General features: G+C 46.6%; 2 protein-coding genes across 2 annotated transcripts; both read left to right on the top strand.

Moving 5' to 3' along the window:
• Nucleotides 1–1423: 1423 nt before the first annotated feature.
• On the top strand, nt 1424–19584 carry LOC111222722 (protein Shroom2-like). The gene is made up of 10 exons (XM_022746541.1): nt 1424–1597; nt 2460–2608; nt 11345–11467; nt 11573–13883; nt 14033–14088; nt 15527–16153; nt 16536–17042; nt 17318–17492; nt 17589–17861; nt 17957–19584. The coding sequence occupies exons 1-10, from the start codon at nt 1424–1426 to the stop codon at nt 18227–18229; spliced, it is 4668 nt and encodes a 1555-aa protein (XP_022602262.1). The 3' UTR covers nt 18230–19584.
• Nucleotides 19585–21096: 1512 nt separating this feature from the next.
• On the top strand, nt 21097–22317 carry LOC111222760 (claudin-34-like). The gene has a single exon (XM_022746599.1). The coding sequence runs from the start codon at nt 21273–21275 to the stop codon at nt 21993–21995; it is 723 nt and encodes a 240-aa protein (XP_022602320.1). The 5' UTR covers nt 21097–21272; the 3' UTR covers nt 21996–22317.
• Nucleotides 22318–22817: the final 500 nt, after the last annotated feature.

The raw sequence follows: 22817 nt of genomic DNA, 5'->3' as shown, positions 1-22817 counted from the left end.
GATAATATAAAAAAGTCTAAAGAATTGAGCTTTTCTTGTTCCAGTCTCTGTTTTATTGTTGTATTTTAAACTATAACCTGGTTATTTTTATGTTAAGGTATTAATATTAACCACATCGATCTACATGATGTGTGTATACTGCCATCTAGTGGTCAGAAAGAGTAAGTTAAACATTCAGAAATTATCACTGCCAAATCTGGAAAATAACCCTGTTTAATTTCACGCTTATATTGTTAACTGCAACAACTCCGACATTAATATGAACTATTTATGCTTTTGTTGTCTGTGGTCACGTCAGGATCAGTGAGGACCCAACGACATACAGACAGGACAGGTAGAGTCACTTTATGGGAGCAATGGCAAAGGAAGAGGCAAATACATCTGAACAGCTGAGGTAAGAAATTATAGACAGGTAAGAAGAGTGGCTGCAGGGCAGGAGTAAGAAAGAAATAAGAAACAAACAAAGAAGAAAAGAAGAAGAAAGCGGAATTTTACGAGAAGCACCTTAAGGCAACTCACAGCCTCGTGACGCCGCACGTCGCCGCCAGGGGGCGCGGTGACATCACCGCCTACGTCTGTAAAAGTAAACGGACGGAGGGGATTTTTTTATTTTTTTTTTAACGGACAGAGGAGAGGAGGTGTTGAGGAGCCGGACGGTGGATAGCTCAGCCTGGGGCGGTGTAAGCTCCACAGAGAGGCCGTGGAGGGGGGTTGAGACACCGAAACTCTGTCCGAGTCTGTCCGAGTGATTCAGTTCAATTTAAATTAACAACTAATTAAGACAGAGCTCGCGCCTCACCTGTTGGAGCTCTCACGGAGAAACGGAGTCGCTCACCTGTGGTTTGTCGTTTGTCATTTGTTTGTCGAAAGCTTTTGTGCAGAGAACATCATTTACAAGTAAGTTAAAGCTCTTAAACTTAACAAAAAATCGATTAACAATTAGTTTTAGTTGTTATTGATGGTAAAAAAGCGTTAATAAGATCACAATTAGCTTAGTTATAATTAGCTTGATCTGCTATGTCGAGTAGCTTCATTTTGTTTTGACATTTAACTGAATTATATATATATATATATATATATCATGTTTTATCATATTAGATAAAGATAACAAATAAATATTCACATCTGAAAAGCTCAAATAAAGATATATTTGTTATTAATCAATTATTAGAATAGATGTGTGTTAATTTTCTGATGATCAGATAATAATCTAATCATTCCAGTTATAATTTTGATAATATTCCCATAATATTCCCCATATTTCACCTGCTGCTCCTATATTTGGAAATGAATTTAAATATAATGAATGGTGTTTTGGCTCCTCAGCCTGTCAGAGTGAACCGATGTCGATGGAGCCCACTGCACGGCAGGCGTCATGGATGCCGTGGACTACAGAGACGACCTGAGGGTTTCGGCAGGAAGGATGAAGTGGTGGAGGGAGGTGGACAAGTGGCGAGGCCGCACGGACGAGGAGAGGGGAGGGGAGGAAGGCGAGGAGGATGAGGAGCTGGTGGAGGTGCTGCTCCGAGGCAAAGCGCCCTGGGGCTTCACCCTGAGGGGAGGAACCGAGCACCGAGAGCTTCTGGTCATCACCAAGGTGACGTAGTTCTTTTGCACCAGAGCTCAAACCTTCATTTTCATTATTCATTTTCACTTTTAAATTGTTTATTTCATTTCATTCACAAAGTTTATTTATTTACTGCTGCTGTGCAACGTGTCAGATACAAACAAACAAGAAAACATCATAGGAGGAAACGTGAGACACTGTTTGTAAGGTGTGGACTGAGCTCTGGGTTTTGGAAACACCTTCATCAGCTCAAACAGTTTCATCTTAATTAGAGTCATGGTGCAGAATTTAAAGCCGTTCGGTGTCTGAAATATTGGCCTTTACTGAGAGCAGCTGTCTTCTTTCATACTGAACATCACTGCTGTGTGAGATATTACACGTCGAGTTAAAAATCTGAACTCTAAGTTTAGAATATAAAGTCAAATGTTCAAATTTAAAACCTCAAATTGAATTAATTGATGCTAAACCTTCATAAGGAGTCACTTTATCTTGCAGTGCTAATTCTTTATATGAAACATGTTGCACAGCAGATACCAGGAGCTTTCTCTGTGTGCAGGTGTGAACTGCATCTTACCTGGAGCCACGCACCGCCGACTCCCTAAGTTACAGCCGGTGCAGGATTTAATTTTTAATCAGAGAGCTCAGGTTTCCGCCCAGCGCAGGATGAAATGACGTCCTGAATGAAACACTGATGGAGAAAAGAAATAGAAATGGTTGTTGTACCTATGATATCCTCAGCTAAACAGAATGTGACCTAGATTAAAAGTGTTGTGACATAAAATCATTTGAAATATTTTTTTAATTGCCCCTGAGATTTGAAGTTGATTTATTTTGAGATCTTTTGAAATAACTGACTTCCTGCTGCACCTGTATTTGGTGTCTATGTGCTCAGGTGGAGGAGGGCAGCGCGGCGGCAGCGGTCCATCTGCAGGCCGGTGACGAGATGGTGAGCGTGAACGCCGTTCCCCTCAGCGGCTCCCGTCAGGAGGCCATCTGCCTGGTGAAGAGCTCCCACAAGACCCTGACCCTGGTGGTCCGAAGGTACAGAACCAGCAGATGCCTGAGTTTTGGCGCCTTAGTGTGAGAAACACAAGTAAATGAAACTAAATAGGTCGATTTTCTCAACTTCACCGCAATAAAATTTGGTCTGAAATAGTCTGAATTAGTTGTAAACAAACTTTGTGTCCTAAAACTCCTAAAATCCCACTATGTTTCTTCACCAACCATTAATTCCTCTTATTAAGGGGGGGTGGGCTGAGGCAGACCCAGCCTCACAGCCTCACACATGGGCCTCTCGCTGCTCGTTTGCCCCTGAGGGTAAAACAAAAGCGGGTATTGTGGAGGCAGTCAGGCTCCAGCCAACGCTGTTATTTCAGAGCTCAGATAATGACTCGTAGATGAGACAGAGGGGAGTCCCTCCCTCTGTCGGCCGCTGCGACACCGACCCACCTCAAACCAGCACCACTCTCACTCTACTGGTGGTCGAGGGGGTCGACCTTTAGCCCAGTTCAGCCCTCAGGTCAGGACAGCCTTCAGTGAGCAGGGATTATGTGAATACTGACAGTAAACATTATTAAGCATGCTTCATTATTTTTCTATTTGAACTTGATATTGTAGTAACAGTGTTTTCTCTGTTTTTTTTATCATTATTAAATAAAAATATTCAGAATTTAGACAAAAACGCAGACTGTAAACAAAGATGGACGTACCTCTGTGACGTCACCCACAGGTTTTTGAAGCTCAGAGTGAGATGCCCCACCGTTGCCATCTTGGCAGTGTCCACCTGTCACTGAAAGAGGCCACGCCCTCAATTATACATAACTTAAGTCCTTAATAAAATGTAAATAGATGAGTTATATAAACAGGTGTCATGAATGAGGAAATCAGCTACAGAAACAAACAGTTTTTTGTACCTGGTTGTAAACATGTTTATTTGTGGAGTCTATGGGGGATTGACTCACTGTTGGAGCTCGGCTCTTGTGGTCATTAGAGGAACTGCAGTTTTCAGCACTTGAGCGTTGGAGGTTGATGCTCGGACAAAACAAGACATTCAAAGTCGTCCTCTCACCTGAAGTCGCTCTGGGAACTTGTGATGGGTATTTTTCTCTATTTTCTGACACTTTATAGATTTGACAGCGCCTGACGAAGATCTCTGTAGATGAAAACTTTGTTTTATTAAAATTAAAACAGAATGCGGATCCTTTTTCTGACTTTGGACTTTACAGACCAGCTGATTGATTTATATTTTCCCCCACACCTGTTGATTTTAACCAGTAAGTTTATTATTTTATTTTATTTTTGTATTGTTTTGTTTGTTTTATTTTCCTTCTCACGTTTGAGTCGCTCCACACCTGCAGCTTGTTGTCTTGACGATGTTCACTCGTTATGAACCAGGTGTGTGTGTTGCTGCTGTGTTTGACTCCAGTGCAGGAGCGTCTGCACTGTGAGTGTGACTGTTTGTCTAGAAATGAGATTACAGTCAGTAACGTATCAGTGGAGTTAGTTTAGTGTTTCTATTTAAATGTTCAGTTAATTGTTATCTGCTATTCAATTAATTGTCTAGTCGTTTCAGCTTCACTCCATTACTTCTGTCTAAAGTCACATTTTGTCCGAGTGACAGGAAGCAGATGATGAATTAGCTCCACCCTGTGGAGGCTTGAGTCCATTGGAAGTGTGTGTGTGTGTGTGTGTGTGTGTGTGTGTGTGTGTGTGTGTGTGTGTGTGTGTGTGTGTGTGTGTGTGTGTGTGTGTGTTTTACTTTTTATAAGGACCAAAGCCTCTTACAGTGATTTGAAATAACAGGGAAAAAAAGCATTGGGTGAATATTTTTCTGTTCCTCCCTTTGACTCGTGTCCTGGCTTTTAGGAATGAGGATCAGGTTTGTGATTTGTGATGAGGTGATAAAACACAGACAGGGTTGCTGTCTAAGTCACACATCGATTAAAAGTCTAAAAAGTCGTTTTATTTCATCAATTCTCCAAAACCCAAAGATGCTGATTTAGTGACGACTCCTCTTATTGGAGAAGCTCGATCCAGAGAGTCTCTGTTGATTTCAACTGAAAAATCACTTAAACATTTAATTCATCACCAGCATTATTGCCATTAATTAATTATTTTAACTGAATATCTATGTAAACTGTAAAATTCAGAGGAAATCTAAGGGGAAATAAAGAGATGAAATTGAGATTAAATTAAAGACCCATACTGTAAAGGAGGTTGTAGAAGAAAAACCTCTATAGTTGCTTCTTAAAACCTTTTCTCCTTTACACTGATGTCAGAATTACATACTCATCTGCTCACTGGGAAAATGGCAAGAGAGACTTAAATCCTGAATCCAATTACTAGTTGCAAAGCCACGGGGCCTGGGCTCAGCTTTGCAGAGCGGGTCGAGTCAACAGGAGGGAAAGGTGGAACGACGGTTGTGTTTCAACAACCAGCTTCTGCAGGGAAAAAACACCCGATCGGAGGTGATTCAGAGAGGGAACGTCAGGTGTATATCGAGAGGGAAGGTTTAAAAACTTGCTCCGAGGGGGCGCTCAGCCGTCCTCAGAGCTGCCTCAGTGCAGGCGTCCTCCCCTGTTTGCAGCAGCAGTGGTACGGTCCATGTTGCCTAGGTGAGTTGACACTACTTAGTGGGATAGGCCATATCAGCAGAGCCCATTGTTTTCAGGGGCTTTGGCTACTCCAACAAGCACAGAGTGGGCGCTCCTGTCTGCTTCTCTCCTCTCTCTGGACATGTTTGCTTTTTAGAAGATAAAGAGAAGATTTTCCACTCCCAGGTATTTCCTCTTCCTCTCTACCTCCCTCTTGTCTCTTTCTTTTTCTGCCTCTGCCTCTTTTTATTTCATCTCCTCTGATTCAATCATGACAAATGGGATTAGATCAGGAAGCGGCGAATGAGTTTGAGATAGCAGATAGCAGATAGTTGTTTTCACACTCATAAAGGTTGAACAGCAGTGACCCATTTTCCAGAAGGATCAGCTGTTAATGTAGAAAAACAACCTGACGAACTGCTGGAAGGGAATTTCCTCTGTTTTCTTAAACGTCCTGAGGATTCATGTGAAGGTGGAGAAAAAGGACAGATGACAACATTAGTGCAGGTAAACTGTGTGTGTGTGTGTGTGTGTGTGTGTGTGTGTGTGTGTGTGTGTGTAATGGATTCATGTGTCGCAGTGTTTCTCTGTGAATTTACAAGGCGGTTTATGTTTGTGTCAAATCATTGTTACAGCCCTTAAACCTGTTGTCCCTCTCTCTCTCTCTCTCTCACACACACACACACACACACACACACACACACACACACACACACTATCTACCCGCTGCCTTTACAGGAAACAGTGGCGAAATTTCTTTTGGCTTAAAACAAAGATAAATAATTTAATTTAGGGACTAAAAATCATGTAGAGAATCCTTTTAAATTCATAGAAAATCTTAAAGTATTTTAATTTTACACCCTATTTTCCCATATTATTACAATTTCTTCCCTTTTCCACTTTAATGCAACATAAAATAAACGCCAGCATTTTCTGTTTGAGTAAAGTTTGTTTGTGTCCTCCATGAGTCACAGGAATCAGCCACTGAATCAAGATGTAGCTGCAATGAATGAATATTGTGTTGTTGTGCTACAGGTGGATGTTGTTGAGAAGAAGTGAAATGTAAAATGAACGAGAGCCTAAATCAAAGGCCTGATTGTTGTTCCAGGCTTTGCCAGATGTTCCAGCTGTTGGCCGTCTTGAGGTCTGACCTCTGTCGAAGCGTGTTACGTTCTCCAGGCTCCCTCCTCTCTTTATTTTCTTGTTGCCGGTGCGGGCAGTGACACACACCGATAAGCCCAGCTGTGATGACGCTGGCACTTTCTATTGTGTGGCTGTGTTTGGAGCTCAGCGCGGCGAGGTCGGCCCCACAGGCTGCTGCTGCTGCTGCGGCCGCTGCAGCGGCGGCTGCTGCTGCTGCTGCTGCTGGTGGTGGTGGTGGTGCTGGTGGCTGTTTGGCCTCCAGTGGCCACAAGCTGGTGAATCAGCAACATGTGTCACCTCTGAGCTGCCTGACAGGAGCTGGCGGGGGAGTGACAGAGATGACGGTTAGGAGAGGAAATGGCAGTGATTTGATAAGAGCGACAGTGATTGTTGTACCAGGGTTTGTTTGAATGGAGGATTGAGTATTGGAGGAATCCTGAGCAAGACAAAAAGTGAGGAAACTAGAGCTGCAGCTAACCATTATTTACATTATTATTAATCATTTAGTCTGTAAAATATTAGGAAATTATGAAAATATCCATCCTAGTTTCTCTGAATCACAGGTGACGGTTTCAACCAGCAGGTAAAACCCAAAGATATTCAGTCTCCTGGGATATAAAGCAGAGAAAAGAATCTTAAAGCTCATATTGTTGATCCATAAGAAGATATATTTGTGCTTTAAAGAACCTAAAACCATCTCAGTGTAGTTTCACATCTCCTCTCTCAGGCTTCTCTCTGGAGCTCTAGTAACAACAGGTCGGTGAGCCAATCAGAAGAGAGGAGGCTCTGAGCCTCTCTTCTGATTGGCTGACTGTTTTCTGAGTGATCCAGTAAAAATATAGCAGATTTCAGGTAAAAACACGCAGAGAAACCAAATCCTGCAAGGTTTGGATGGTGGGTCCAGGTGGGCGGGGCTTGGTGACTGCTTTGTTGTGACATCACAACGTCCTGACAGCTCGTTTTAAGTATTAATATCATGAAACAACACATGGACATGTACTTTTATACTTTAACGGACCTTTAATACAGGAACTCTTTGTTTGAAAAATGAATCGATGATCAAAATAGTCGCCTGATGGATTTGAAGCAGTGAAATAGTTGAAGTGGCCGTTGAGCGCCCCCTAGTGGCCGAACTGGTGATTAGAAGACGTCTGTAGGGAATTGACATCACTGACAACCGGAGATGTTGGATAAAACGCCATCTTGATCTATTTCTATTGATTGTGTGATCAGTCGTGTGGATCATAGTTGAATCCAGTGATCAGGGTCAGAAAACCTAAAGATAAAACTTTTTGTGTGTCTGTCGATGACCTTGACCATGTAAAAAAAAAAAAGTGCTCAGATCCATAAATCATCATTTTTTTGCCTCATTTATAAAGTGGCTGAACTAAATTTACACTTACATTTTGGGGTGATTTTAGTTTCACAGACACACAGACCAAGACTCTTTGACTCCTACTGCTTCTCCTCCCCTCAGCAGAGGAGTCATTCCATGCTGAAGGAGCCACTCGGTATCTGCCTCCTCCCCCTCCTCCTCCCCCTCAGTCTGACATTGGCTGGTATCTCTCAAAACAGACGTGGGCCCAGGCCAAACATTCCTGACCGGGCCGAGTTTCCTGACAAGGACACTGAAGTAGATCTGGAGCAGAGAGGCGAGGTTGTGAAATGTAAACTATCACAGACAGACTGATAACTGGACAAAGTGCAGTCTGATAATCTCATAAATCCTTTAAAAAGAAGCACGTGTATTTGTTTTTATGTAGTCGGTGGTTTGAATCAGAAAATACTTGGAAACAGACTGAGACGTTCTTGCTGCACCTGTTTGAAGAAAACACGACTTTAAAGACTCAGTTACGGATAAAGTCGACGTGATAATAAGTTACTGCCACTGCTGTGAAAGATGCTCGTGAGCATCCGTCACTGTTCCTTTATCTGTGACAGACGGAGCTGCCGAGGTGTTGTGGTCCACACACTTAGAGTCCAAACACTAGATCGCAGCAAGGACACGGGACAGGATGATAACTCCTCCCCCTTCGTCTCAAATCCCCCCCTCATAATCCCCCGGGGAAATCTCCTCCAGCACAAGGTGGAGTGTGTTTGTGTGTGTTCATACTGGGAGGAGGAGGAGGAGGAGGAGGAGGAGGTGCCAGATTCCTCAGTGCTTGTTTCTGTCAGACTGGTGGGAGTAGTGGTGTCAAAGTGCATCTCTTTTTCTTCCTGTCCCGAATTGTTTTTGAAGGAGTTGGCTGCAGAGGTGTCACGCAGACAGATCACACACACACACACACACACACACACACACACACACACACACACACACACACACACAGAGGAGAGAACAGTTACCAGAAAGCTGGTAAGTTCCCATGTTTTGTTGTTGCTTCATTTCACCAACATCTCCATCATCATCACTTCAGATTTTCTTTTCAGATTTTCTTTAAACAAATCTGTGAGAGCAGGAAAAACATTTCAACCAGTTTGTGACTCGGATTATTTGCTAAAATCAGGTTTAATGTTGTTAATTCTTCTGCATCTTTTGTTTTCAAGAGACAAACCTCTGCAAAGCTGAATAGAAACATGTTGATTTGCATTGAAAACAGGTTGAAATCTTAATATCTTGATTTTTGCATCTAACTGAACAACTTTTTTTGTCTAATGATTATTTTTATTTTTCAGTTTAGGAAATAGAAAATGATGTCTTCATGTTTCTAGTGGAGCTCAGGACAAATCGCTGTCGTCCACGTTCAGATTTCACCCCTTTGTTTTTATGTTTGTGGAGTGAATCTCAGTCAGTGATGAGATCAGCGAGACTTCGGATGCTCCTGCAGCCAAGTGGGTCAGCTGTGTTTCAGTTCGGTGTTTTCTTGAATGAGCTCGGCCTGAGTTGGACTCATGTTTCCTGGGAGTGAGCGGTGGCGTCTCCTCCCCGGTGGAATATCTGTGACAGACCAGCTGTATCCCCTGACAATAGGCCCTCTGCGCTTTAGAAAAGGGGACATTTGCATTTCCTTTGTGCGGGGGCTTGTTTGGAGGCAACGCAACTCTCACTTTGTGTCACATGGAGCAGAGGCAGCGAAGGGGTTTATGTTAAAGTAACAGTTTGGGATCAAACACAGTCCTGTTTGCTGCTGCATAAGTTATCGTGATTTTAAAAACACCTGAAACTGACGTTTGTTTTGTGTTTTATTAAAAACATCCTGGAAATGACAAACCCATAACACACAGACTCCTGGATTTGCAGAGCGATGAAAGCTACCTGTCTCAGCCACAGCTGATTTCTGAGGTGCAGTGCAAAGATTTTGCATCTGCATCGTTTTTGTCCAGAAACATCATAATAAACTTTTATCACCTTTACAAGCAGCCAGTGGTTGTATTGACCTTGAGTTTTGACTTTCTTTTCTTTCCCTTCCTTCTTCGCTCTAATCTTATGTTTCTGTGGACGGAGAAAGTCAAACCCACAACAAGATTAGTAAAGAAATCAGAGTCGGAAAGATGCTGCTCTCTCTTTATTCCATGGCAGCGACTGGGAGACTCTGGGACTCTGGGACTCTGGGAGATGGCCAACAGAGATGTCCCACTTGAAGCGAGGGCACGGCAGGGAGGGAAAATACCTCCCTGCATTCCTCCTCTGAAGGAATGCAGCGTCTCCATCACGGCCTGGCAGGGTTAAAGTTTCGGTCAGGGTGACTGAAGTCTCATTTGGCTGAGAGATTTCACTTGGGTCTGACATTTGAACTTGGAAAACAACCTCCCCAAAGATCAGCATTTGAAATGTCAAGTTCCTTTTTTTTGTGCACATAAAACCGTCTGATAGTTTCAGCTGAGGTGGAGGAGGTTGTGGTGGGAGGGAGGCAGATTTCCTCTCCATCCCGTGGATCCGGTTCACATTCGTCTAATTTTTCTCAAAGCTAAGCAGCTAAGCTCTGTCTGGGCCAGATGGCTGTGACAGATCTGTCTCCCTCTCCTGTTGTGAAAGCTCTTCACAATAAAAGACGGCTTCACCCAGAAACACACATGAAGTTCACTCTGGATAAAAGCTGCTCCGGGATTTAGTGCAAAATAAAGTCACGTTTCAGCTTTGAAAAATACTGATTGTCCTAATTATCAGCTGTAATTAAAATAAACCTCAAATTCAGTTTCTGCTTCTGTTCATGTTTGACGCCAACGTTTCCTTTGCCTCCTCTCGCTCGCCGCCCATCAGGCCTAAAATGGTTGACGTCGTATCTGCGCCACGCACAATGCCGTCAGAAACCGAAGTTCACGTGGCGAGGAGCTTTCTCACCAAGATTTTGCGAAGCTCTATGAGGTACCGTCATCCAGACGCGTCCCGCTGTGTTTGCTGGTAGTTTGTGTCCCTGTGGTCGTGCAGTTTTTACCTCGTGATTTCTGTCCTTTCTCTTTTGGTGCTAGTTGTCCAAACCAAATACTCTTCAGTCGTCATTAGTTCAGTCCTGTGATGTTGGTTTTGTCTCTGGTTTAATACACTGTGTGATTACATGATCTATTAAACACCTGTAATTATTTTCCCTTTCAACATGCTCTCCAGGAAGAACCGCTTCAAAGGGTATGTGCCGGTTCGGTGTGAGCAAAGTGAATATCACAGTACGGTTATCAGTTTATGTTTCTAAGCTTCGTTCCAAGGTGTGGGTGGTTTTATAAGAGCAGGTTATTCATTTTAATTGGATTTCCAGGCCAGAAGAGTTTGAAATGTGCACACAAGTATTTTGATGAACAACAAACCAAAGTCTCTTATGAAATCTAACGGATTCTGAAATGCAGATTATGTGAAAACAATAAACCACAGTTTTATTGTGGACGAAAAAACCCGCTCAACTGAATGAAGTGTACTTGAAGCTGCAGTTTTCATTGGAGAGTCTTTGCACCGTCTGAACTCTGTGCACTTCTGTTGGACGAGAATGATGTTGGTGCCAAAACACATGACAAATGTGCCACCTGTCTTCTCCTGAGAGAAACAGGAGCTGAAACGTCAAATACTCCCCTGCGATAGTGTAAAGTGTTTTGTTTGCTCGCTGCCTTGCAGGAAGAATGATCCGGGCTCACGGCCTCATACCTGGCACTCCTCCAAGCTGACAGAAGAGGAGTCGGAGCCCGCTGGGAGAGAGGCCACTCCAGCACCAGTCTGGCAACCAAAACATGAAGCAAGGTGAGTCGTCTGTTGGCCCAGAATATCGTCTGTTCAGTCAGGTAACTTTGTGATAATAGAACAATAATTCATCAAATTCAAACATGACTTTTTTCCCGACCTCAGGCCCAAAGAGTCGTCCACACAAGCGGATCAGAAGCCTCATTGTCAGCCACCCAGTCAGTTCAGCTCAGTGAACAACATGGAGAGACTGGACCGTCCGTCTCATCTCTACCCAGCAGGTCGTCTTTCCCCGACCAAATACATCAGCAGCACTGAGCCGCTCTGTGGACCAGGAGGCAAGAGAGACTCCGGGTTCAGCTGTTTCTCCAACGGCTCCAGCCCTCCGGCTCATGAGCAGAGCGCCTCAGGGAGGAAGGGCACGAGCACCGAGAACATTTTCTTCAAGGGCCTTCAGAGCGAAGGGCCTCAGCAGGCCGGGCGGCCCCGGTACCTGCAGCCGACGCTGGGGAGCGGAGGCTGGGAGGGGTCGCGGGCAGAGGAGCAGCCCGCCTCTCGGGTTTCAGTTGCAGGTCGACCCGGCACCGGCCCGGTGTGGCAGGTACCGGAGAAGAAGAAGTCCCAGTCTCCTCCTCCCCCACCTCCTCCCCTGCGCAGCGACAGTTTTGCCGCCACGAAGGTGTTCCCTTACTCTGAAGGGCCGAGCGGTCCGACAAAGAACAACGGCAGATCAGTTGAAAAACAGTCTGAGAACAAAGAACAGAACGGCCTCAGATCTCACCAGGAGAAAACCTCAGAGGCCAGACGGAGCTTCAACCCCCTCCCCACCAAAGACTTCCTCCATCCCAACACGGCAGCTGACCACAACCACAACCAGCTGCACCCCAACAAACTCTTCTCCCTGTCCAGCACTGATGTCCGACAGTCTCATTACACCCAGGCTCCCACCCACCAGAGGCAGTACAGCGACGAAAGCCCCCTCTACCTGCAGACTAGATCTGCCCCTCCCACCAAGACCCAGAGTGTGGGAAACTACTATCGCAGCCTCCAGGATCTGCCCACAAACATCTTCGGCCGCAAACACGTCCGGCACTCCGCGGCCGCCACGACAGGTTCTGCTGCGAACCCAAACCTGGAGGGTGGGGGCCACAGCAGATACTACAGCATGGCGAGCAAGCATTCGGTTCAGACCGCTGAGCTCAGGCAGGTGAAAGCAGAGAAACCTCACCGGGTAAACAGCAATGAACCAGGTTTCCAAGGTTCCCTGAAGGCAAACGTTAAGGCGAAGTTTCCTCTACCTCAGTCCCAGGCGCCTTACAGTGAAAATAAGGAGCGCAACGGTCATTCCCATCCTGGGAACGGTCTTCATTATGACCACCAGACGTCTGAACACTCGGCTCCAGGCCGCAGCCCAGAGGATGCTGCAAAGAGAAGTGAAGGACACACGCATGACATGAAAAGACACTTTTCAACACATCAAAGTATTGATCATAAAAACAGTCTTTCAAGGCAGCAAGACCCATGGGTGCCTCAAGAAGACCACCGGATATCCCCGCTGAAAACGCCGCTTCTCCACTCGCTGGCCCAGGAGAGCAGGAGTCTGGCCGAGAGACAACCGGCAGCGACGACCGTGGGTGTCATGTCCACCCAGGATGCTGGTGACACCATGGCCAGCGGCAGTGGAAAAGCGAATCGCCGCAGCGACCGTTACGCCACAACCCTCCGCAAGGAGATCCAGCAGAAACGAGCTCAGCTGCAGAAGAGCCGCAGCGCCGCCACGCTGACCTGCGACGCAGAAGACGAGGAGGGAGAGGACTGGAGATCCACAGAGACTTCTACGTCTTCCAGCGTCTCCTTTTCCAACACCTACAAGGACCACCTGAAGGAGGCGCAGGCCAGGGTCCTCCAGGCCACCTCCTTCCAGAGACGAGACCTGGAGCCCCTTGGACCGGAGGCGCAGGCAGTTAAAACCTCCAACGCACGCATCAGAGGACGTAAGCGCTTCCCCCTGGCAAAGAGGACGCACTCCTTCTCAGAGCCTGACAAGATCGACAAGGTAGGAGTGGAGGGAGAACCTCAAACAGGGTCCTTCGGAGAACGGAGGAAGTTCTTTGAGGCCAAACCGGCGTTCTCCAGACCTGTGCTGAAGTCCAGTCAGGGTTCAAACCTGAACGCAGACCTCGGCGAGAAACTCAAACAGAGAACTCCGTCTGGAGAACCTGAGGAGGCTCACCCCCCCGCGGACCCCTACCACCTCCTCAACCCCGGACACATGCAGACCTCACTGGAGCAGCAGAGGCTCGGCACCTTCGCCGAGTACCAGGCCACGTGGAACAAGCAGAAGAAGTCGTCGGAGGCCAAGACGCAAGGGAGGTATCACTCTGCAGAGAATATCTTAGACGCAGATTCTGAGGAGAAGACCATCTGCGTCCATGAGAGATCCAGATCGTCCCCCTCTGCAGACTTCTACACACAGGTGGGTTTTTATATTTCTGGATCTGACAACTAAGTCATGAGGTAACGTGCACGACCACAAGAAGATGCAACAACAGACTACTGCTGTCATCTTCTGTTGACGGCAGGCTGCGTTTAACAAAGGCCTTAACTTTACCTTTTATTTTGCAGAATATTCCTTCATCATGGAGAGACCCTCAAGCCCAGCAGAGCACTTACACCACCAGGTGAGATCCTAGTTTGTTTGTACTGTGAATATATATATAAGATAACATTTAAAATCACGTGGGTAAAGCAAAGAAACATAAACTGGAAAACAAAATCTGACGGGTGGCAGGATGTCCCAGGGGTTGTCAGGTCAGGTCCAACAGCATCAACATCCATATGTGCTGAACACCTTCCTGCTCAGAAACATCCGCCAAAAGGAAATGCTTGTGGAGTTTCATGTAAATGTGGAATGTGTTAGAGTGGTGAGATTTCAGAGCAGAAAGAGGACAGGTCTCCGTTTCCCGGGCCTGAAAGGAAATGAAATCTATCTCCTGTTGTCGGAGCTCGTGTTGAGGTGATGAGTTCCTCCTGGACTCCTGTAGTAAAGTTACTGCTGAGTTACGGCGGGTGGAGGGTGTATCAGTTCATTCTTAAGCTGCTCCTGACAAAGAGCAACTTATCCGTCGTCTGCGTGATCGTTTTCTTGGTCAAAAGGTGAAATTAATCCTCAGCATTTGCTCCTTTTGTTAGTGGGCTGTGTTCTGCTCAGGGTCGGACGTAACACCCTGCAGGAAATGTGATATTCAACAAAGCTAAGAATTCTGTCTCTGCTGTTACCTCACCTCGTCTTAGTGGCTGGTGTTTGAACAAGATGAACCACGGAAGTCTTTTGCTTTACGTTCATCATCAACCAAAACCTCTTTTATATGTTATTTTATGCCTAATTTGAAGCGTAAAGAGAGACTTCTCCTCCTTGCTTTGTACATCAATAAGAGGTTTAAACATGTTCATAATAAATGTAAGGTGAATTTAATTGGCCAGTCTTTTTACTCTTGCAAATTAAGAGCAGTTTGAAGCATTAAATTCAGAATTACTGGATTTTATTTTTTCACCAAACGTCTAGAGGTTCTTTTAAACTTTATTCACTTATTTGTACATGGTTGTTGCTTTGAAGAGCCTGATTAAAATGAAGGGGAATAATGTTTCAGTAAAGTCTTCGTTAGCAAAGGATGTTTTTTAAATGCTAACGTTGATATTGCAGTTAAAAGGTAAATAATGATTATAATAAAGAGAGAGTTAATTGAATTTACAGTTTCATTTCACAGTGTTTTTTTTGATGTACTAAAACCACAGTCACAGACTTGTTGTTCTAAACAGAGCTGTGGCTCAGAACGACTGTGACTCATGTTGTGTTGATGGAGTTTGACTTGATTCCCAGAACGACTGAAAAACACAGTAAAGATGGGTCGAACGTTTCTGAGCCTTTCTCTTCAGAACCTGTAATAAAGAGTTTAACGGCTTGATAAAGACGGAAAGAATCAATGTTTTGTTTGATTGTGAAATTAAAAGAATAATTACGTCTCTGTTTTCCTGTAGGACACAGAGCGACTCACTGTGGGACGTTTAATGTTTTTATTTTTTGGTTCTGATGAGGTTTGTCTTTCTTTTGACCTCTAGAGGGAAGTCAGAGAACAGGCAGCGATACCAGCCTGACCACAGCCCACAGGCGGCCCCGCCGGCCCCCAGAAACGAGGGCCCAATCCCGGGCCTCTCTGACCACAGGACCAAACCAGATGCCGCCAATCCCTCCCACACCACCCTCTCCTCTGGCCCTCGTAGCCTCAGCCCCAACCCTGGCTCCCAGCATCCAGCCCAGCCTCCACAAACCAAGGGCCTCCTGCCGCCGCCCAGGCCCCATTTAGGCCCAGAAACCACATCCTCCTCCCAGGAATTCCTCGCTGGGGCCCAGGCCGACCAGTCAGCGCTCCAGCCTCTGTCCAGATCCAGCTCCGACACCCAGCACCATGCTGCTGCTCGGGGCTCGTCCGCGGGCCCCGCCCCGGCCAGCTCCCCTCACCTCAGCAGGACACCCGGACCAGACATGAGCGAAGGAGATGTAGACACTGAGCAGGAGAAGGAGCAGCCACCTCCACCTTCCTCCTCTCCATCCCCGTTCTCCTCCTGGGCGGACGCTCTGTCTCTGCCCACGGCGGACCGAGCGCGGTCTCCCTCGCCGCAGTTCGCACCGCTGAGACTGACCGACAAGCCGCCGGCCGTGTCCGTGTGGGATGACTCACCGCTCAGGTAAGCAGCTTAGCAAAGGCCTCCATGTCTCCTCACTGCCCCTCGTTATGTAAAGCTTTTCCTCCTCCTCTAATAAAAGAGGCTTAGAATAACGGCTCCAGGTAAACATGGAAGAAGACACATGGAGGGGAAGTGAGACGGTGACAAACAAAACAACAACAGATAAACAGATTTATACGTCAGATCTCGAGTAATGAAGCAGCAGGTTATTCAGTCTGATCGTGCACGTCGTAGATTTCCTCAGCAGCCGGAGACGAATCAAAGTGGAGGCTGTAATTTTGTAGAAGCCACTTGGCAGCTGTGACCTTTTCCTCTGGTGGCGTACGATCAGTCGCCGGCGCAGCTCTGGTGTTTATTAAAAAACTATCTGTCTCGTGTTCAGGTCGGAGAATGAGTCGAGGTTTGCAGAAGTGATGGATGTGAAGAGTCTAGTGAGGAAAGTCCCCGTGAGGATCGTCCACGCCGAGAGCAGCTCAGATCGGGAGGGGCGGGCCTACCTGCCCCAAAGCGGCGACACCTGCAGCTTCTTCGGGCCGCCGCCCCACGTCCCCTGCCTGGGCGCCACAGAGCACCCGGCCTCGTCCCTGTTCAGCGCCTACACCCGCCAGGCCGCTCCGGACCCGGGGCAGGCTTCGGCGCCGGCCCAGGAGTCGGCGCCCGAGCTGCGGCGCTCGGAGGAGGACGCCAAGAGAGAGGAACTGGCCAGGGACATCATGGGCAAAGACAAGTCCCTGGTGGACATCCTCGACCAGAGCGGCAGGAAGACCACCATGGACCTCATGGAGGGACTCTTCCCCTCAGAGGAGCAGATCCTGGAGGGAGCCCAGCAGCGGAGGAGGGCCTCCGCCAGCTCCAGGCTGCCCACCGCCTCCCCCAGGAGCATGGACAGGTGGGAGACGCAACACCTGCTGCTGCATCCTTTAACCTTTAACCTTTAACCTTTAACCTGTGTGTGTGAGTTTTATCATTTCAATAAATTCACTACAAATGTAAAAACTGTGATTAAAAAGAGAGAATACAGTGAACATGAGGGAGTGGTTCAACCTTCAGTCAGCCTGCCCCCTGCTGGGCAGAGGCTTCATTACAGCCAGGACTACAAGATCGATTTTAACTGTGTGTGTGTGTGTGTGTGTGTGTGTGTGTGTGTGTGTGTGTGTGTGTCAGGAGGGAGGAGGAGGATGTGTGTGTGTCAGCAGCAGCCTCCCTGGTGCCCAGCTCCTCCTACTACAACACATCGGCTCCTAAAGCCGAGCTGCTCATCAAGATGAAGGACATGCAGGTGCAGCTGGAGGAGCAGGACTCTGAGGACGAGCTCGACGTCGACCTGGCCAGTAAAAAGGTAAAACACACGAACTGAGACAGAGATCTGCTCATCGGAGAGAGTTGTTGTCGTTATCGTGTGTAAGTTGGACTCTTTCTTCTTCTCCTCCTCCAGCAAGAGCTGATCTCCAGCCTGGCGAGGAAGCTGGAGGTGCTGCGGGAGGCCCGGCAGAGCCTGCAGGAGGACGTGGAGGACAACGAGACTCTGGGCCGCGAGGTGGAGGCCACCGTGCAGCGCCTCTGTCAGCCCAACCAGCTCGACAAGTTCCGCATGTTCGTGGGCGACCTGGACAAAGTGGTGAGCCTGCTGCTGTCGCTGTCGGGGCGGCTCGCCCGCGTGGAGAACGCCCTCAACAGCCTGGAGGACGAAGCTCCGCCAGAGGAGAAGGTAACCGCCGCGGTCCCACGAGGGCAGAGGAGAAACACAGTAATATCATTCATTAATATATATATTATTAATCATTAATATCCGTTCTCCGTCAGCGCACCCTGACGGAGAAACGCAAGCTGCTGATGCGGCAGCACGAGGACGCCAAGGAGCTGAAGGAGAACCTGGATCGTCGAGAGCGGCTGGTCTCCGGGATCATGGAGGTGCACCTGGACGCCGGGAGCCTGGACGACTACCGGCACTTCGTCAAGATGAAGTCGGCTCTCATCATCGAGCAGCGCAAACTGGAGGACAAGATCAAGCTGGGCGAGGAGCAGCTCAAGTGCCTGTTGGACAGTCTGCCGCTGGAGCAGAGGCCGCTGCTCTGATGCCGACGTCCTGGATCAGGACCGGGCGCCTGGACCGCAAGTGAAGGTGCAACATGTAGCATTTTTGATATTAATGTCTTTGTTAGATTGAGACGACTTCAAGCCTCTTGTTTCATGCTCGTTATTATTTCTCACGATTAATACCAATAATAATTTCCCACGAGGCCGTTTTCTACCAGGAAACTAAAGATGACTCACTCAGCGAGAAGATAAATGGCGGCTTCACTCAGGCCTCAGATATTTCACTTAATGTCCAGACAAGAAGCCGGAGAGACGATGTGACGCATCAGTGATTAAACAAACTGTAACCACAGACACAAAAGTTCCTGTGGTTGAAATTGGCTCATCAACGTACTGAAGGAGATTCTGGTCTTTCCCTCCCGTCACCGTCTTCTGGATCCAGAAACTCACTCTGGAACAACAGCGTCCTTTTGTTGATTAATTGATTCATTTGATTTCATGTAAAACTTCCCAAACTTCACTTCGCTCTGGACACTCATGTCTCAGTGTCCCACTAATCATGACTTTGAGTATTTTATTGAGGCGGCCATGATTTCATCTCCACAGATAAATCCTCTGACTCACAGGCTCCTTTCAGGCCGCCAGTGTTCCTGCTCCTGAACGCCCCCCAGAGACACCGAGCTTTGAAAAATCCCCAAACTATAATTCCTCAGCCGGTGTGTGAACACACACATGTGCTCGTCTCTTCATCTCCTCCCTTTCATATCTGTGTTTCCTGAGCTGGACTGAAGCTGCATCATGAGCTCACGCCTCCGCTGCTCGTGGCTGTTTGTAATGAATCATCATCGCGTGTGTTTTAAGTTTCAAAGAAATATTTTCTAGTAATTTATTGTAGCCTTTTTTCTTTTTTCTTTTTTTGAAGACGTGTATGGAGAAAGGGAAGATGTTTTCCCGGTAATTTAATTTGACTCTTGACGTATTTCTTGTTTCCCGATGAAATGAAACGAAGAGTTTGATTCCTCGTCGTCCTCCTGAGTGGAGCTCTCTGATTCACGCTGGACTTAGAGGCGGATCCGAGAACCGGAGAGAGACGACGCCGACTCGTTCCGGCAGCGCAGACGTTGATCATTTCAGGCTTTCACTCACACTTGGTGCTTTTAGCTGAAGCTCCCATCCAGACATCCTCCTGACTCCTGTACGTTTTCTACTTCAAGGGACTGAGGTGCAGCTGGTGTTTTCCATGGAGGTTAATGATGAAGTTAGCACTTTACTCTCTGCTTTGGTCCTTTTAGGGGACGCCACATATTTATCTGAAGACGTGCCTACTGTAGCCCCCCCCCCCCCACTGTGATCCACATGGACTGATGTGGGTATGGCCCACACTTGATGTATGCAGTGGCTCTTTCACCAACTTGAAAGCAATAAAATGATTAAGCTGAGAGACCTGCTCCTCCTGTCTTCTTCTGCTTTTATGTCCAATCACTTTTTTTTTCTTCTATTTTTACAAACGCTCGCTGCAGAAATCAGATTTTAGAAAACGTTGTTTCAAGAAAATCAAACTTTAATAATAAAGTTTCACCACAGTGTCTCGTTAATACGTTTCTAAAAGTTTCTGCGTGTTCAATGAGAAAAACAAATAATGTTAACGGCATTAACATGTTTAAACAGTCACTGCAGCTTTTGTTTTCTTTGGTTGGGAAGAACCTAACTGAAGGATTTTTGTGCTGCTTCTGATATTTTTTTAGTTTTTACGATGATACCAGAGTAAATCTTTGTCACAGGCGTTTCATGTTTTTCACCAGGCCTTTTATAATCCTGTAAAATCCTGACGCCCTTCGGTTTCCTGTTGTTGACGGTCAGTGATGACGTCAACGACAGGAACTTTTACAGCCCCACGCTGGGACGTTTCACAGCTCGTTTACTGCACCTGATGATAACGTCCTAACAGAGGCCAAGCTTATGGGCGTGAACAAGGTCAAATACCTGATTTTCATCGGAGCGTCTTTAATCGATTCACACCAGAGAAACAGTGTTTAATCTTTTTCTCTGATGATTTGTGAGGAAACAAATTTCTCTTCAGCTGTATTTATTATACACAAATATAAAATAAAAAATAGGCAGTTTAATGTAAATAATTGGCAAATTTTTTCTACGGCCATAAATTAGATTTTACACAAAAAAATCTTCTTTATTCAGTTTCTAACATTGTTGTCCTGATTTGAACCGAGGTCACTTTACCAATGAAACGCAATGTTATTTTAGGATAAATAAACCAGCTCAACTGGAACAACTGCAGTCAGACTGTAAGGCCCCGCCTCTGTCTGAGTCTATATACTGTCAATCATTTACAGTTATGATGGGAAACTGTATCTAGGTTTTTATTGACAAGATGAGGAAGTGACGGTCAGTCTGTTTCCTGGTCAAGAGTTTGAAGGCGGCTCACAGACGGCACTCAGGTACGAATCTAATGAATTTATAACTGATTTCAATTAATTACAGCCTTTTAATCTTGACGTGGTGATTCATATACTCAGAGTAGGTGTCAGTTTTAGTATTTTTAAATTAAATAATTTAATGCAAAAGCTTTATTTGTTAAAAATCTGTTTGTCAGGTTGATTCACGTTTTTATTAAATATATTAAATTTAAAAAGAGATCGTTAAAATCAGAGTGAGAAACATCCAGATTTCTGTTTCCTCCCTCACCATTAATAATGTTTTGCTACCATGGCAACAGTAGCATGTTAAAATGAAACGTTAGCATGTAATGTAGCATCAGTTAGCATGATGCATAATCATAACGTATAAACAGGAAGTACCACTGTTTTGAACGTGATATCCAGTCCTTGCTCTGCTGTTGGTTGAGTAGTGAGGAGGTGTGTGTGTGTGTGTGTGTGTGTGAGCTGCACGTGTTTCCAGGTAACGCAGGTCACAAAAGAGCATCAGGGGGAAAAAGAAGGTGGGGAGAAAGTAAACGAGGCTGAATGAGCTGCAGCACCAGATTCACGGAGAGTTTCAACATGACACCTTCCGCCTGACTTTGACCCCCTGATGACGTTTGGGTGGGATCAGGACTTCCTCCACGATGACGTACTTAGCCCACACGGCCCACGCTCAGCTCGCCGCCCTTTGGCTGAGCTGCGTGGGCTGGACTCTGACCGCTGTGGCCCTTGGACTCATCCAGTGGAGGGTGTGGCTGGTGTCGGACAGGGAGGTCATCAGCTCCGGCGTGGCCTGGGTGGGCGTGTGGAGGGCGTGCTTCAACAGCTTCACGGAGGTGACCCCCGGCTTCAGGGTCATGCACTGCAAGCACATCGGCCTGACGGAGGCCTTCACGCCTCCAGAGATTGTGGCGGGTCAGGTGCTCATGATGCTGTCTCTGCTGGCGGGGCTTTGTGGGAACACCAGCGGCGTTTACACCCTGAGGAACGTCTACTTTGGGGTGGAGAAGAGCCGGCCAATCCGCTTATGGTTCTTCGCCACCGGTGCCCTGTGCCTGACGGCCGCCATGATGTCCCTCATCCCTCTCCTGTGGAATCTGACCTCAGTGGTGACCAATCAGACCATCAGGTTCCCCTCGGATTTCAAGATGCCCCAGGCGCCTGATTCGCAACACGTGGGGTGCGGCATAGGGGTGGGGATGGTGGGAACGTTCCTGATGGTTGTCTCTGGGGTGGTTTTCTGCATGTACAGGTTACCAGAGAGGCCGCAACCCAGGATCCACCTGGACGGGTCGTTACCTGCATCATCTGTGACCGCCGGCCGGGGGAACAACAACGCAGCTTTTGAGTCTCAGGAACATCTGTGATCAGCTCGTCTGGACGTCCGGCTCTGACTTGAAGGAGAGAGAGTGAGAGGCTGCAAAACAGAAAGAGGGGAAAAAACACAAAGTTGTATCTGAGTCTCAATCTGTTTCCAGCAGAGACACACAGCTGCTCGCGCTCCACACACACAGTTTGATTTATTCATCTCGTCAGACACGGCACAGCCACAGCTGTCGCCTCGACTCATCTGCTTTTACACTCGGCGGGAGATCGAAGTGAATGATTCATCTCTTGACAGCAAACAGACCTGATGCCGGTTCATGCTTCAGACTGAGTTCAGCCTGTGGCCCTCTGCTGCATGCCCCCCCCCCCCCCCCCCCCAGCTGTTTTAAAGCTGCAGTGTTGTACTGACTGACACATTAACGTGGCTGTAGGTGTAAATGTAGTTTCGTGGCGACAGTGATGTACATAAGCAAATATAGAATCATAAGCTGATGCACATTGTTCCATTCAGACCTGCTGCTGTAGATCAGCTGTGTACATGTGCTTGTTGTAAAATAATGAATGGGTCTTTTATTTTGTGTCACCACTTCCTCTTTAGATGACCAAACAGTCTGTGTCGCTGCCTTTTTTTACGATTTTTTTTTTTTTTTTACATTTTTAAGTTCATTTAGTAATTTCATTTAAAATATTTGAGAACAATCAACGTTTTTAAATAGAGGAATATTTTTGTTAATTAACATAAATAAATAAAAGAAGAAGAATAAATATTTAAAAAGATCTGTTTCATATTCTGTAGGAACTAATGTTTTGATGTTGCATGGGGTGGGGTCTGTTATTGTGGTTGCACACCATGATCAGCATGT

Source organism: Seriola dumerili, unplaced genomic scaffold (assembly GCF_002260705.1).
Source record: "Seriola dumerili isolate Sdu_G_001 unplaced genomic scaffold, Sdu_1.0 BDQW01000105.1, whole genome shotgun sequence".
NCBI lineage: Eukaryota > Metazoa > Chordata > Actinopteri > Carangiformes > Carangidae > Seriola > Seriola dumerili.
This window is presented reverse-complemented; position numbering and strand designations above follow the sequence as displayed.

Coding starts and splice junctions, on each gene's coding strand:
- LOC111222722 (XM_022746541.1), top strand. CDS start 1,424: ATGAAGTGGTGGAGGGAGGTGGACAAGTGGCGAGGCCGCACGGACGAG. Junction 14,089..15,526: donor CAGAGCACTTACACCACCAG/GTGAGATCCTAG, acceptor TTTGACCTCTAG/AGGGAAGTCAGAGAACAGGC. Junction 17,043..17,317: donor TCCCCCAGGAGCATGGACAG/GTGGGAGACGCA, acceptor TGTGTGTGTCAG/GAGGGAGGAGGAGGATGTGT.
- LOC111222760 (XM_022746599.1), top strand. CDS start 21,273: ATGACGTACTTAGCCCACACGGCCCACGCTCAGCTCGCCGCCCTTTGG.